The sequence below is a fragment of the Drosophila novamexicana genome, unplaced genomic scaffold, assembly GCF_003285875.2.
Source record: "Drosophila novamexicana strain 15010-1031.04,08,12 unplaced genomic scaffold, DnovRS2.1 tig00001385-arrow-arrow-pilon, whole genome shotgun sequence".
Lineage (NCBI taxonomy): Eukaryota > Metazoa > Arthropoda > Insecta > Diptera > Drosophilidae > Drosophila > Drosophila novamexicana.
This window is the reverse complement of record NW_020824853.1, coordinates 408,138-422,897: the sequence shown is the minus strand read 5'-3', so window position 1 is coordinate 422,897 and position 14,760 is coordinate 408,138. Positions and strand designations below refer to the sequence as shown.

At 44.0% G+C, this 14,760-nt stretch overlaps 3 protein-coding genes across 3 annotated transcripts; 1 reads left to right on the top strand and 2 right to left on the bottom strand.

Moving 5' to 3' along the window:
- Positions 1 to 382: 382 nt before the first annotated feature.
- LOC115767336 lies at positions 383 to 2,766 on the top strand. The gene is made up of 3 exons (XM_030711586.1): positions 383 to 720; positions 982 to 1,531; positions 1,795 to 2,766. The coding sequence occupies exons 1-3, from the start codon at positions 383 to 385 to the stop codon at positions 2,764 to 2,766; spliced, it is 1,860 nt and encodes a 619-aa protein (XP_030567446.1).
- Positions 2,767 to 4,154: 1,388 nt separating this feature from the next.
- On the bottom strand, positions 4,155 to 5,568 carry LOC115767352 (casein kinase I). The gene has a single exon (XM_030711604.1). It carries the CDS (start codon positions 5,443 to 5,445, stop codon positions 4,411 to 4,413), a length of 1,035 nt encoding a protein of 344 aa, XP_030567464.1. The 5' UTR covers positions 5,446 to 5,568; the 3' UTR covers positions 4,155 to 4,410.
- Positions 5,569 to 13,016: 7,448 nt separating this feature from the next.
- Positions 13,017 to 13,651, bottom strand: LOC115767377. Its single transcript, XM_030711637.1, has 2 exons — positions 13,538 to 13,651; positions 13,017 to 13,475 (listed from the first exon to the last, which is right to left on the bottom strand). Exons 1-2 carry the CDS (start codon positions 13,547 to 13,549, stop codon positions 13,110 to 13,112), a joined length of 378 nt encoding a protein of 125 aa, XP_030567497.1. The 5' UTR covers positions 13,550 to 13,651; the 3' UTR covers positions 13,017 to 13,109.
- Between the last annotated feature and the right edge of the window lie 1,109 nt (positions 13,652 to 14,760).

Sequence of the window (14,760 nt, the reverse complement as noted above, 5' to 3'; positions counted from 1 at the left end):
CTTGATAGCATATATTTAAGAACTGCATTCGCTTGATATCCGTTGGCTTTCAACCAACCAAAACTATCAGCTTAATAAAAAACTTGAGTGCAATTATAGCACCAATCGCTTAATTTCAATTTACCCTGTCCAAACCTAACCGTACATAACCTCAAATAACCTGACATAACCTGGCATAGCCCCACCCTATTGAACGTAGCCTAACTCTAATCTAACCTCACTTATGGGCATCAGCTCCAATTGCTGCAAATTAGTCAAAATTATCAACTCAATTTCATTAAAACGTATCAGCACAATCGACTGCAATTACATTAGCGCCTGGGTGGCGTTGTTGTACCCTGCGGCGTGTCCTGGCCGCCATTCAACTCGGAACGACGTCCACATGCGGCACGCTGGCCTATTGCTACTCTTTGGCTGCTGCCTGAGTCTGTCACGGGGCCAGCGCTTCAGCCTGCCGACTGTCGATCGGGACATGCAGAAACTGGCACAGGCCACTTTGCATGTGGCTAGTCGCTACATTGCCACAAGGATCAATACGCTGGTCGTGAGACGGCACTGCCTTCAGTGCGGCAATGGAAGGGATCATCAGCAGCGGCAGCTTATCGACCAGCTGTTGCAGCAGCTGGCGATGCACATGACACTGCTCCTCAACAGGGGCGCCTCCGATGAGCAGCCCTGGGACTACACGCTCTTCGTGGTGAATGAGGCGAGAGCTTTTGAGTGAGTAAATGAACTAGTTTCGGATTTGGGTTTACCATAGTTGGCTTGGAAATAACCTCTTCCTGTTCTTCCCCTTACTTTTCCTTGTTCCGTTATCTTCTCATTTCTGCACCCTCTTACTGTTCTCTCCTTGTCTCTCCATCCCCCTCTCGCTTTCTCTTTCTATTTACCTTACTTCGTTCCATATCTCTTCTTTAACCTGATATCTATTTCTCCCATATTTCATAACCAAATGTTATTATTCTTTTCTTTCTTATTTAGGCAACTCTATCTGAACTATACGTACCGCCTGCACGAACGGGAGTTCTACTTTCTGGTGGTGCTCACGACTCGTCTCTCGGAGCCAGATCTGCGGCAATCGGTGGGAAAAATCTGCCATGTGGCCCTCCGGAAGCGCGTTATTAATGTGGTGGTCCTGGTGCAGCAATACAGTGGCGTGATCGCCCTCTATGCCTATAGACTGTTCCGCGAGCACTGCGAGCCGGGAATACATGCCTACCAGAGCAACCTCTTCTTGGCCAATGGTGAGCTTCTGCATCCGCAACTGTTTCCCACACGCTTCACCAATCTGAGCCACTGTGCGCTCAATGTGACCGGACATCAGTTGCCGCCGCACTTCATGTACCGAACGGCAGATGGCGCCGCTTTGCCAGAGGAGGGTGCGCTGATCGATATGCAAGACTTGCGCGGCATTGATGGGGAGCTGCTGAGTCTGCTGGCGCGAGCGCTGCGTTTCCGCATTCATCTCAAGATACCCATGGAAAAGAGCGAGATCTTTACTGCTGACACTATGAACGGCTGCTTCGCACAGGTGAGTCCGCAACTTTTGCAGGTTCGACTTATGAAAAATACATTATCTGTCCGGGAAGCTATGCCCGTACTCATAGCTGGGAATGGATAGCAGCGATTTTATTAGGTCTAGAGAATGTTCGGCGGAGAAAATGGAATACAAAATATTGTAAATTTTAGTTTAACACTCGAAAAGGATTGTGCACAGCATTATCTGTTGTGCACGTTTATAATATGGTCTTACTAAATAAGAGAATTTCTTTTCTTCTTTTTTTTCGCCCCCAGCTGGCTTCGGGGCAGGCGGATTTGGCTATTGGCGGCTTCAGCGGCTCGGATAAGCGTCGCCTGCAGTTCTCCACCTCAGTGGTGTATCATCAGAGCTATTTTATCTTTGTGGTGCGCATGGAACATTTTTCTGGGCCCTTTGGCCAAATGATGCGCCCCTTTGGCCGCTTAGTTTGGCTCTGCCTATTGGGCACGCTGCTGGCGGCTCTGATCTGTACCCGATGCATGCGGACGCGCTGGCGCCTAAAGCATCCGTTGGAGAACCTGTTGGCCACATCCGTTGGCAATGCGGTGCCCGTGCAGCGTTTGCCGGTAAGCGGCTTTCTGCGTCACCTGCTGGCCAACTGGCTGCTGCTGACCCTGGTGCTTCGGTGCGCCTACCAGGCGAAGCTATTCGATGTGCTGCGCACGCAGCAGCATCAGACGCTGCCACACGGTCTGGCCGGATTGCTGCAGCAGAACTATACGCTAATCAGCACGGGCTATCATGACTTCTATCCTCGCCAGATGACCCGCGTGATGGATGGCAACTTCTCGCAGCGCTATCAGCAGGTGCAGCAGGCGGCGAAGGGGGAGCGCCTGGCGACCATCTCTCTGATCAATAATCTGGCCCATTGGAATCGCTTGCATCAGAAGAGCAGCCATCTAACCCATGTGCGCGAGCCGATCTATTTGTATCAGCTGGTCATCTACTTTCCCAACAACTCCATCTTCAAGTTCTCCTTTGATCGCAAAATCGAACAGCTGCTCAGCTCGGGCGTCCTCTCCCACATCGAACGACGCTACCTGCCCGTCACCTTTGTCGACATGAGCAACAACATGGAGCGCGTGACGCGCATCACCAACGGCATGCTGCGCGGCCTCTATCACTGCTATGGGGCTCTAATGACCCTCGCCGGATTACTCCTTGCCCTCGAGCATCTGGCGCTGCGTTGGCCTGCGCTGCGGCGCCTCTTCGACTGGCTGCAGTAAGGTCTGGGGCTCTTCCTTATCTAGTTTATTGATTTTGTTGGCAACTCTTGGTAGTTCGGCCACTCAAGAGCTTTGAATGCTTTCAGCCTGGTTAATGGTCAACTGAAATGTTATCCTTGCTGCAACTGCTCCGTGTGTGCGTGCGTGTGTCTGTGTGTGCCTGCCTCTCTCGCTTTCCCTGGAGTTGTTGCCCACATGCCCTTAACAATTGATTTAAGACTTGTAATGCATGACCAACAGCACTTCCAGTTCACGCGCCCCTCCACCCCTTTCCCGTTCCCACCTAGTCTTATCCATTGGCAAGAATGTGCGTGTATGTGTGTGTGTGTGTGTGTGTGTGTGTGTGTGTGTGTGTGTGTGTGTGGAGCAGCGGCAACTGGCCAAGCGGCACGGAGCGCCACTTGAGTTAAGCTGCGCAAACGTTTGCATAATCACGTTCCAATTTAAATTGCTCTATTTGCCGCTCTCTCTCTCTCTTTCTCTCTGTCTCTCCCCCTCCCCAATCCTCCCACTCTTTCTCTCTATCCCTCTCGTCATCTCTCAAATCGGAAAAACTGGACAATTTTTATTAGCTGTCGCCGCTGAAGCGTCGCTGGGCATTCGACCAACGCCCCTCAGGCATTTGTTCCACCTCTGTCTCGCCCCTCGCTTGCCCCACACTCTGGCCAAGTGTTTGTTGAGTGTGCTGGAACTATGGCAACATTCGAATGTGTTTTTGATTTTCTTCTATCTATTTATACGCCCATACAACGCTCAAATGGGCGTGGCATTGCTGCTCTAAATGCAGCTCCCATTTTTACCTTACACTATTTTCAGAGAAAATTACCACCAATATATATATATATACATATATATGTACATAAATCAATATATTTATTCACGATCTATCAACAGGCGAGTAAATATTTCAATATTTCAATCATTGAGCTTTTACTTAGAACACATTCTTTTAAAGATAGTTCTTTATTATTAGCAAAGTCCAATCAACATCGGACAATTTCATCATATTGCTTTATCCGAGTCGGTTGAAAAATTAGTTTTTGTATGGAAATTAGGAAAACTCGTTACTTTTAAGCATTCATTCATAATAAATAACTAGAACAGTTTCTTGATTTTATCAAGCAGGTTCTAAATTGTCGATTAGAACGGTCAGCCTGGTATTTCTGAATAAACTTAACGAGGTGGAGAATTTACATGAACTATGTACAATATAATCTATGACTAATAAATATACTTTGCAGAAATTCCAGAAATATAACAAGTTTAGCGTTAGCGCCAAAGGGCATTCACCGATTTCCGTTTGTAAGAAGTTCACCAATGATCTAGTTCGCTAATCCCAACGAGTATCGCGACTATACTTTGGAACAAGTTCAGCAACTATTTAAAAATACGTTTAAAATGTACTATTTATTTATAGAATTTGGCGTTCATTATCACAGAGTACTCGCATACAGACACCGATTGCAATCTACGTTTTATATTCAAAGTCAAGAATATTTAAGGGAACCAGATCACGTGCAGCTTTCTCAACTCCTTCAAGGCTCGTCTGAAGATCTACTTTGGGAGTCTTGCTCTTGTCAACGATTTGCTAGTTTCTGTACTCCGTGTTTTCCATTCTGTTAGTTCCGTTTTAAAACTAGTTCGCTAAGGCCAATAATTGCACTTTTCATTGCGTACAATGGGATAACCGCTGAGGCCATCATCTGGCTGACATTTGACTGCCGGCACGCGCTTGCCTGTGCCGGGATTGGCCTGGTTGCGATGGTAGTTCAGGGTGAGCCTTTCCCAGTCATAGATCTGGTCCTTTTTAATGTACAGCTTGCTGCTCAGCTGGCGGAACATCTTGCGCAGCTTGTTGTAGTCCGGCTTGGCATCGAATCCGAGCTTGTGGCAGTAGTTGAGGTACATGGTGAACTCGCTGGGATATCCTTGGCAGAGGACCTCGTTGCTAATGGAACGCTTCATCTCGTAGATGCGCTCATATTTCTGATGCTTTGTGGTGGCCTTTATGCCCTGCCAGGGCAGGCTGCCCCGCAGAAAATAGATGAGCACATAGCCAACGGAGATGAGATCATCGCGACGCGACTGTTCCAAGCCCTCGTGCGAGGAGACGGACGCAAAGCGTGCGGTGCCCGTCAGACTGCTATTCTCGCGATAGGGTATATGGACATAGGTTATGGGATCCCAGTACTTTTTGGACAGCCCAAAGTCAATTAGATGCAAGCGTTTGCAGGTGAGGTCGCGACCAATCAGAAAATTATCCGGCTTGATGTCCCGATGTACGAATCCACGCCCGTGCACCTGCTCCAGGCGCAGCAGCATCTCATCCGCCACCATCAGCACAGTCTTCATGGTAAAGGCCCGACTGCAGAACTCAAACAAATAGTTCAGCGACGGCCCCAGCAGCTCCATGACCAGGGCACAGTAGTCGTCCTCTTCGCAGAAATAATGAATGTGCGGCAGGCCCAGAGCAGGACGTATTGCCTTGTACACGCGATACTCATAGGCCAGCTGCGGATGCTGGATGCCAGCCTTCTCCATTTTGATGGCCACGCGCTCGCCGGTGTACAGAGATTTGGCCAAATAGATGTCCCCAAAGGAGCCGCTATCAAACTGGCCTTCCAGCTTGTAGTCGCCCACAAAGGACTCGCGCGCCTCGTTATCGCAGAGCTTTTCCATTGCGGGCTATCGATTCCCTATGTGTGCTCACCACTCGAATAAAATGAAAGCTTTAACAACAAATTTAAGTTTACAGTTATGGCTACAATTTTTGAAGCTAACGATTAAATTGTAATAAGTTGCCGATTTGAAGTTGACTTTAACAGCAAATAACACTTTACTCTCAAAGCTTAAAGCTTCATTATTACAATATATCTTAAAAACAACTAAACGCTCGCAGGGAGAAATTTTACAAGCTTTAAAAATACAGCTGCAATGGACTTTAAGTAATTGTAAAGTTTTCAAAGCACTCCGACCGGATTACATGTATTGCTGCAACTAAGTTAAGATTTTCTAAGTTAGAGCTCTATCACGCGTGTAAAGCTACCTGCATTATAAGGAAGCTTTGCAAACTCTTGAAAGTAGCAAGCTGCTTAAAGCTCGAGGCCTTTTTTTAAAGGCCTGGAAGCTTTTTCACTTCGTTTATTTTGGACTAAAAGCTTTTAAATGAAAACTTATCTGTTTAAAATTTAAAGCTTCATATGTTAAAATATTTAATTGCACTACTTGTTTCTTGTATTAAGGCTTTTGGATGAATCAACTAGTGTCCTTTCCAATATGGTACACCATTTAATGTTGTTCTTGTTTTAAGATTAAATTGCATTTGTATTCTTGTTAAGGCAGACAAGGTAAAGAATCGGCTCGCAGTTGCTTGAAGTCTTAAAGCCCACAGAGCACACACACATGATGACGGCGATGGTGGCGGATGGTCTGACATGGTCTCGACTGCCAGTCTCCAGCTTCACACACGCACACATAGAGACTGCAGTGCGTGTGCGTATCGATTATCTGTGCCTTGCACGCTAGCAGACTGCGACAATCCGTACAAGGATGAGGCGTATGACAAGGAGCAGGGCAACAGCCACGATGTGGCCGAGACGGGCAACAGGGGCAGCAGTAGACGGAGACAACGGATCAACTAGCCAGTAATAATGTCTTTCGCTGACATTTGACATTTTGGCTATATTTCACTCACTTTGTGACAACTGGCAACTTGGCATTCAAATATAACCAGAGCGCAGCTCAGAGGGCCGCCCCAGTCGGAGTGCCCATGCCCCAGTTGCCAATCCCATACCTATACCCATACCCATATTCATTTCCATTGCCGATACCAATTCCATTCCCATGCCAGAGTTCCAGACGCAGTTCCAGTTGCCGGCGTAGTCATTCATTCATGCTCAGATGTTTAAGAACAATAAGTTTGTGTGTGTGCGGGCGTGTGCGTATCTGTGTGTGTGTATGTGTGTGTGTCGCAGACAGACTAAATGTTTGGCAGCGTCGTCTGCCGGCTGCAAAGCCCAATGACAAGACAGGCAGCGACATATTTGCATCCAACAGGAGTCGCTGCCGGATCCGTAGATAGAGCTAAAGCTGGAGCATGAGCTGGAGCTGGAGCTGGAGTCGGAGTCGGAGCCGGAGCATTGTGGTGGCCATTATCATCAGTGGCAGCAGTCGAGTGGCTTGGCATTTACATCATAACATGGCCAGCTGATGGATAGACAGATAACCAGCATTAGCATTAGCGGCTCGATGATGACCTAACGCCAACTCCATGCAGCGCCAAGTCTCAGTTCCAGACCCTGGTCCTGGCGCTGGTTCCGCCTGTGCGTGTGGGTGTGCCACATGCTGATGTTTAAACATGCGGGTAAATTATCTTTTCATTTCCGTCAACGTCGACGCTGTCGTCGTGGCAATTGCCACGTCCTCCTGCAACATCCGCAGCAACGGCAACTTTGTGGAACATCAGTCGATAGCGAACGACTAACAGTTACCCTTCACTAAACATTTTATATTTCTCGGCTTTCAAAACAGATGGAGTGGCAAGCAAGAACTTACAGGTTTGTTAAAAAAAAAACACCTCGATATTTATCGATTTAGGGCTGCAGATATCGTAAACTGAATGATAATTATCGACTCGACTGTTGATCTGCAGGCTTCGCAGCTATTCTCTCGGTAATTTTCAAAGGGTGCAGGATATAGGGTATATTAGTGGGCAGCACCGATTCAATTGTCGGTCTCTTAAGCTTTTTAGCAATCGAACAGGTCGTCCCTCGTGTACCGCGTCCAGTGTCTGATCAACTCCCAGGTCGAGTTTCATTAAGTATGCCGCGAAAGGACAGCAGCAAACAATGGCCACATTCTGTCGCTGTGTGCGGCTTTTTAAAGCAGCTTAAGTCAAATTTTCATTGCGCTAATTTTTTCATCAAATTATGCACACAAAAAGCACGCCTAACTGTCCCTGCTGTGCTGTGTGGACTGTGAGGGCTGTGTGTGTGTACGAGTATGCAGCTGTGTGTGTGCGTGCTTTCAAGTCGGCGACCATTTTGGCATACACAATGGAGAAATTTATCGTAAGTGCCCAGTTATCGATATATGTATATTGATTGCTCGCTGAATGTTAATTGCCCTTTGATCCCATAAATAAGCACTTAAATAACAGTGGTATTCCCTCTATTAAGTTTATTGAATGAAACTAACTGAACTAACTGATGACTTTACTTATGCTCTATTCTATCGATTCGTGAGTTTTTTTTTAAATATACTTTTTCATAAATATTTTTCTTGTATATATTTTATTTTATTCATTCTTATAAGAAATATTGCATTAATTTCTGGCACACAGGTATTTCAGCCAAGTTTACATCGCGAAAACCTTTTAAATATTTTAAATATATTTGTACAGATTAAATTTCGAATGCATAATCGACTGTGATGCATGCAAAAATTAATATATATAATAATGTAATTATATTTAATCAACATCAAACACTAACATGTCAGCTGATATTAATATCATATATTTAAAAACTTTTCGTTCAGTATTTTAATAACATGACACATAAGCTTATGAATGACATGCGAAAACTGCACGTGCAATGGCCATGCGATTAATATCGATGCTCAAAGTGTTCTGTTATCGATCACACACACACACACACACACACACACAGAGCCAGTGTTGCCTGTTGATGAGCATCTTTTTGGCATTTCGACCCCTTCTCAGCCTTCTCAGCACAACACCCATGCAAGCTGCATGCTTAATTTGCAGTGCAAATTCCCCAGCGCGTTGTGATAAACTACCGAATTCGAACGTGACAAAAGTTGTTGATGACAAAAACAACAACAGGAATATGAACAGGACTGCAGAGGGGAAAGTGTGGAATGACGGGAGGGGCATTGCTTGTTAGACGAGCCGAGCAGCCGCACAACAAACAGCAAAATAGAAATGACTTTAATAGCTCATCAATGATTCAAGCGGAAATCCGGCCTGTCCAAGTGCAGTCGGTTTATTGGATACCGGAAGGGCATTATGTTGCCGTTGCCGTTGTCCTGGCCCGAGCTGACGTCCATTTGTCCCTGTCTGTTGCGCTGCTGCTGTGGTTGTTGTTGTTTATTTGTTTGATTGGGCTGACTGACTGCAGCAACTGTAGCTGTGTGTGTGTGTGTGTATTTGTGTGTCTGCTTAGCTGAAATGATTTTCACGCTGCCTCCAAAAAGTATGCAACGAAATTTGCATATTGTTTTGTCGTACGTCTACGCCCTGCCACGTGCGTGTGTGTGTGCTTGTGTGTAACTCAACATATGCACCCCAGCTATTGTATGTGTGTGTGTGTGTGTTTGTTTTATTATTTTTTTTTTTGGTATTCAACTCACACCTCAACCCAGGTTCACAGCCTGAACATTGCTCCACAGCCCTTTGCACCTGTCTGCCTCGGCGTCGGCTCGGCCTCGAACTCTGTGATCCCGCACCCCGTCCTGCGGCCAGTTCCATTCTCGGTTTTATCTGGCTGTGTTTGTTTGAACATATCTGCATCATTATTATCATCATTATAGATGGCACACGGCCAGTGGCTATGTGACAGTAGCCGCTTGGCTTTTGTATCTCATTTATTATGCAAATCTGAACGAGACTGCAACTCGAACTGTGACTCGGCGCACGGGACGGCAATTGGGAATGGTTATTGGTCTGGGGCTTGATTGTGCCATGTGGGCGCCGTGCCTTCAATATGGGCGCCAATTGGTCAACAAGTTCAACAGCTACAACAATTATGTTGTTGCACTCACACGAAACAGCAACAGCAACAATAACAACAACAACTGGACACGCCCGGCCGCATACTCTTCAGCAGCATTTGGCACCCTGTCGCCTTGGTCTATTTCTCTGCAGCTGCCAGCAATTATAGTTCTTGGTTTTAAGTATATCCTTGCGAAAGGTATTTAAATATCCAGATGAATAGTTTCTCATGCTAAGCAGAAAGCACAGACAAGCTCGTCTTGGTTTATATAGACAATATCAAAACTAGTTGAATCGGGTTACTATATCTGAGATATAGGGGTTACTATATCTTAGATATAGATTTAAAATTAACACAAATTGAATGTTTTACCAGGGCATTTTAAGCTTGGAACATCGAAATTAACACATTTATTGTATATTATTTGTTTTAAATTATGTAAATAATTTTTGAATTAAAGCACACAACGTGCTAATAAATAATGACACTTATCAAGAGCGAATATTATAATTTATTTAAAATCCAAAACTTATTTGGTGTACTTCCAAAATGCATTTAACATTTCAAACGAAGCCCTCTCGACTAGAAAATACTTTGTAAACGAGCTTAGAGCATAATAAACCCCCAAAGGATTCGCTTCGCATGGAACTAAACCTTTCGCAGTTCTCGATAGATAAGTTAACCAAGCTATCCAGTAAAATATATGTCCACTGGAAATCGTTTTTAATCTCTTTACGTCCATTTACACACAAATACTAGAGTTGTAATATCTTCTCACTACAGTAGAGAATATAAATGGTAATATACTCGCTCATCGTGAAAACAATATCAGAGTTTACAGATTATGCCACCCCACAAATAATATACAAATTATAATTCGAGAAAATAGATGGTGAAAGGGAGAAGCGGGCAGAGAGCAGAGCGAATTGACGCCTGGCAATAATAAAAAGTAAATAAAAATTTCAATTTTTCAGTGTTAATCAATTACGTGATTTAATTGAAAATGCCAAAGTCAATAACAAAAAATGTAAATATACAAATATAAAATAAAAAAAAGAATATAAGCCCTTAAACAAACAATATAACAAATATATATGTAGGTGTATACAGAAATATTTATATATATACATATAAATATATATAGATATATATATAATGTATATTTAGCTTATCTATCAATTTCAAATGCGAAAGCTATGTTTATTCAGGCCTATTGCCTATGGAATGAGACTGGAAATAAGAGAGAGACAGAGAGTAAGAGAGAGATGGAGAGAGAGAGAAAATCAGTTTGAGATAGACAATGGGAACTGTGCGCCGCATTATTGTTTCTGTTTTTTTCGTTTTGTTTACCAATGAATTTGATTTCAATTAACATAAAGCCAAAAAAAATGAAAATGCGATTGAAACAGCGAAAACAAATTACTTATAGAGGGACTTGCAATGAAAGAACAAACAAGGAAAATAACAAAGCGACAATCGAAAGAATGAAATAAAAGAGATATTGCATATACATGCAAATGGGAATGAAAAAGGATAAGTAAATAGCAAAAAGGGATACTTCAGATATTAAACAAAAAGAGAAAAATCTATTTGACTTTGAAAATAATATTTGATACGAAATGAAATGATACGAATGAAAAATTTAGAATAAATATTTTACAGAATTTATCAATTTCAGAATAATAAAAATTCAGATGTCTCGAATTTTTTATAACTTCAAACAGAAAATAATTAACAAGTCTTCGGGATTATATTTCCTTAAATATTTATTTTTCTTTTAAAAACCTTTTTTCAGCTGACAAGTTTTTTAACATGGATTTATAAATTATACATTTATTTCTTCTTTGTTTGTTTTTCTTGCCAAGGAGAACCGCGCCTGGTACCAAAGTGTTGACGCTTGCGAGTGACCACTGTAACATGGGTTCAATGGAAAGTCTTCAAACGTGGTGTTCATAAGGCGAATGATTAACAAGCTGCAGCTGGAGATAATATCTAAAGTATGCCTCGCCGAAGCCCCATGGCAGGAATCTGCTCACCGGAAAATGCAGCAGCGGGACGCCAAATAGACAAAGAAAAAAAAACCAAAAAGAACATTTTGCAATGAGGCTCTGAATTGTTTCGACGATGCTGGCGATAGGGAAACAATAAGAACGCACATCCGAAGCCGGCCGAGGAATGCACAGCAATCCAGTCGAGGCGTCCTTGTACAACTGACTGTCTGACTGTCTATCTTTGTGTGTGTGTGTGTGCGGGTGTGTGTGTGTGTGTGTCAAAACAAATTTCATTTCACATTCAATTAAATTAATTTTAACACCATTTGCAGGCGGCAGGACAGCAGGCAGCACAAGAAGATGCCAATGCCAATGAGGCACAGCAGGACGCAGGACGCAGGATGCAGGACGCAGGACAACAGTGGAGTTGGAGTAGCAGCATGGGTGGGAGCAGGAAGCCGAAGCTGCAGCTAAAGTTGTGAGAGTTCTGTTGGTTGTGGGCGCTGTCGCTGTTGCTGCCGCATGCCTTTGCCACGTTTTCCACATTTCTTCACTTTACCGTTAATGGTTTTATCTTTTCCTTATTGTTGCCGCCGAAACGCCAACCGCACCGCACCGCACCAGCCCGCCCCGCCGCCCAACAGATCGATCGAGTCCGAGCTCAAGTCCGAGTCAAGCTGAGCCTCTGCCACGGCCGAGCGAGCGAATTCGAACAGCGAGTTAATATAATTACAGAAATAAAGTCTGGAATTTTAATTAAAACACAACTTCATTTACAGCCGCAGACGACAGTCGAACGCTGAACAAACAGTCAAGTGTGCGGGATGGCTGGGTGTCTGATTGGGTGGTTAGTGGGTGTGCATGTGGGTGTGGGTGTGGTGCGAAGTTGCGGGGCGTGTGTGGCAGGTGTAGCCGCAATAGACAATGACAAACGAATGGCCGCAGTCCCAGTTCGAGTGTCTGTCATTTGGACTAGAATCGATATAATGAAATTCGAACAATTAAACCGGAAACAGACAGAGAAAGAGAGAGAGGGCGAGAGAGAGAGAGAGGGAGAGAGAGAGACAGAGAGAGAGAAAGAGACAGAGAGAGAGAGAGTAAGACTGGTGCCGACTAGCAAATGCTCTGTGATGGTTGATTCAAAAAATAAAAATCTTAATTTTGAGCAAATTTGACGAAAAAGACAGTTGTTACATTACGTTCTTTTTTTTTTAAACGGGGTCGCTTCATTTAAATACTCTGTTCACAAATGGAAAAACAAGTATATTGGTGTCCAGCCGGCTGTTAGAGTTTTAAGGGCATTTTAAAGGCAGCAGAAAAGTGCAACTTCCTATCCCCAAAGGATCAATCAGTCAAACGGATCAATTAATACATTAATTGAGGAGGTGCGAAAGTATACTTTGACGAGTCACACGGGCTGAGTACTAGTTCTATCTGAAGCTCGACTGGCAGCTCTATTATCCGTACCCTTTATATTGACACAAATGATCCAATTCAATCTTAAGAATTAAGTCAACTAAATAAGCTTAATTTATTTTAAAAAGTAAGGCATACATTCATCACAAATGTACAACCGACTAGTATAACCCAAATGTGAGTGCCCCTTAGTATTCCCCCATTATTGCTCTGGCTTGGTGTTCACATTCTTCTTAACTGCGCCTGGCACTGGTTTCTTGAGCGGCAGCAGTTGCTCAGTCCTGGCAGACATTTCGTCGGTTTTAGCCAAAGTCGGTTTGTTGAAGTATTTACGCTCGACGGCCGCCATCTTAATCTTGAGTAATTCGCATTTCTGGGATATTTTGTGCAGGCGCTTCCCAATGGGATCCCAGTTCTTGGTGCGCTCCGAGTCATATACGTACTTCTCCAAATATTGGCGTAGGTCCGGATTGTTCTTCTTGCACATATCGCACATGCCAAACTGCCTGATCTGGGCACGCGCCGGTAAGGCGTGATAGCATTCCGTGCAGATGAGCACATGAAGATCCTTTATTGGAACCATATGTACAAAATGCTTATTTGTGCATGCCTTAATCGCGGCAGACTTACCTTCTTATCCATTTCGTACGACTTTCGACTAAACGGCAACTTCTTTATATATTTTTGTCGATTAACAGTTTCTGACACGTGTCAGACGATGTTTTCAACACAAGAGAACTTAAATACAACAGTGTGACATCACGTGTCGATTAATTTGAAATATCTAGTAATGCTTATTAGCACACATCGATACCCGCTCAAATCAATGACGAGCATGTTAATTCTATCTGAAACTGCAGCTCGTTAACTAATATCTCTCCCATCTCTAACTACATCGTTGCAAGTATTAGTACAAGGCTAAGTAGTTAGTAATACCGATTAGTTTAGCCTAATGTTGATAGAATATTTAATGCTTAGCCACAGGCTTACACTTTATTTGTATAGGCCTCACACTTTTCTATCAGAGCTTGCAGCAGTTGCAGAGCTTTCGCATGAACCTCATATTGACTTTCGTAGGCCGTCAGATCAATCTTAATTCAACAAATATTTGCCTGCGCAGAATAATTTTCTCTGTCTCAAGTTAAGCTTGCGACTTTCCAATAATTAACTTTTTAAGGAATTGTCTTTTCTTTTCACAGTTCACCTTGTGACAATAGGCTAACCCTTTTTTCAACACAGCTGGAATCTTGTGAAAGAAAGAAAACTCTACAAATGCCCAACAATTCACATCGATATGCGTTTAAAAAAGTGTTGAGTAAGTGCGGAAAGATGGTGCTTAATATTATGATGCCATATACTTATATACCTCTCTTGACTGATCGGACGCACTTTGAATGCCTGATAGTCCGTCAAACGTTCCGTGCTTACAGGGTATTGCGAAGGCAATAGGAAAGATTTGAGCTCAGGATCGCGTCGCGTTCAGAATTAGTTCGGAATCAGCTAATGATTGTTTCCGGCGCTTGTTGCGCAGCTTTTGCCGCGCACCAGCCATGCAACATGCAACAACGGCTGATAGCACCAGTGCCAAATTCCTGTTGCAGGCGCTGTTGCCGAGGTTGCCTAATCAAAAACAGAAGCTATAAAAGCCGCAGCTGTGACAAGCGCTGGTCGCTGATGGGCGGCGTTGGGTGGGCGGGGTCAGCTACAGCAGCTGACATATGCACATGCGAATTCGAATTCCAGTCTGCGTGTGTCTGTGTCTGTGTGTGTGGGTGAGTGTTTGTGTTTGCGCCATTTTGGGTTGGGCTTGGCTCGGGCACACGTTGCGTATGCGCAACGCATTTTTGGGGCAC

What these genes read in the sequence shown, in the direction of transcription:
- LOC115767336 (XM_030711586.1), top strand. Translation starts at nt 383, where the DNA reads ATGCGGCACGCTGGCCTATTGCTACTCTTTGGCTGCTGCCTGAGTCTG. An exon ending in AATGAGGCGAGAGCTTTTGA is followed by an intron (nt 721 to 981) that starts GTGAGTAAATGA and finishes TTTCTTATTTAG; the next exon opens with GCAACTCTATCTGAACTATA. An exon ending in TGAACGGCTGCTTCGCACAG is followed by an intron (nt 1,532 to 1,794) that starts GTGAGTCCGCAA and finishes TTTCGCCCCCAG; the next exon opens with CTGGCTTCGGGGCAGGCGGA.
- LOC115767352 (XM_030711604.1), bottom strand. Translation starts at nt 5,445, where the DNA reads ATGGAAAAGCTCTGCGATAACGAGGCGCGCGAGTCCTTTGTGGGCGAC.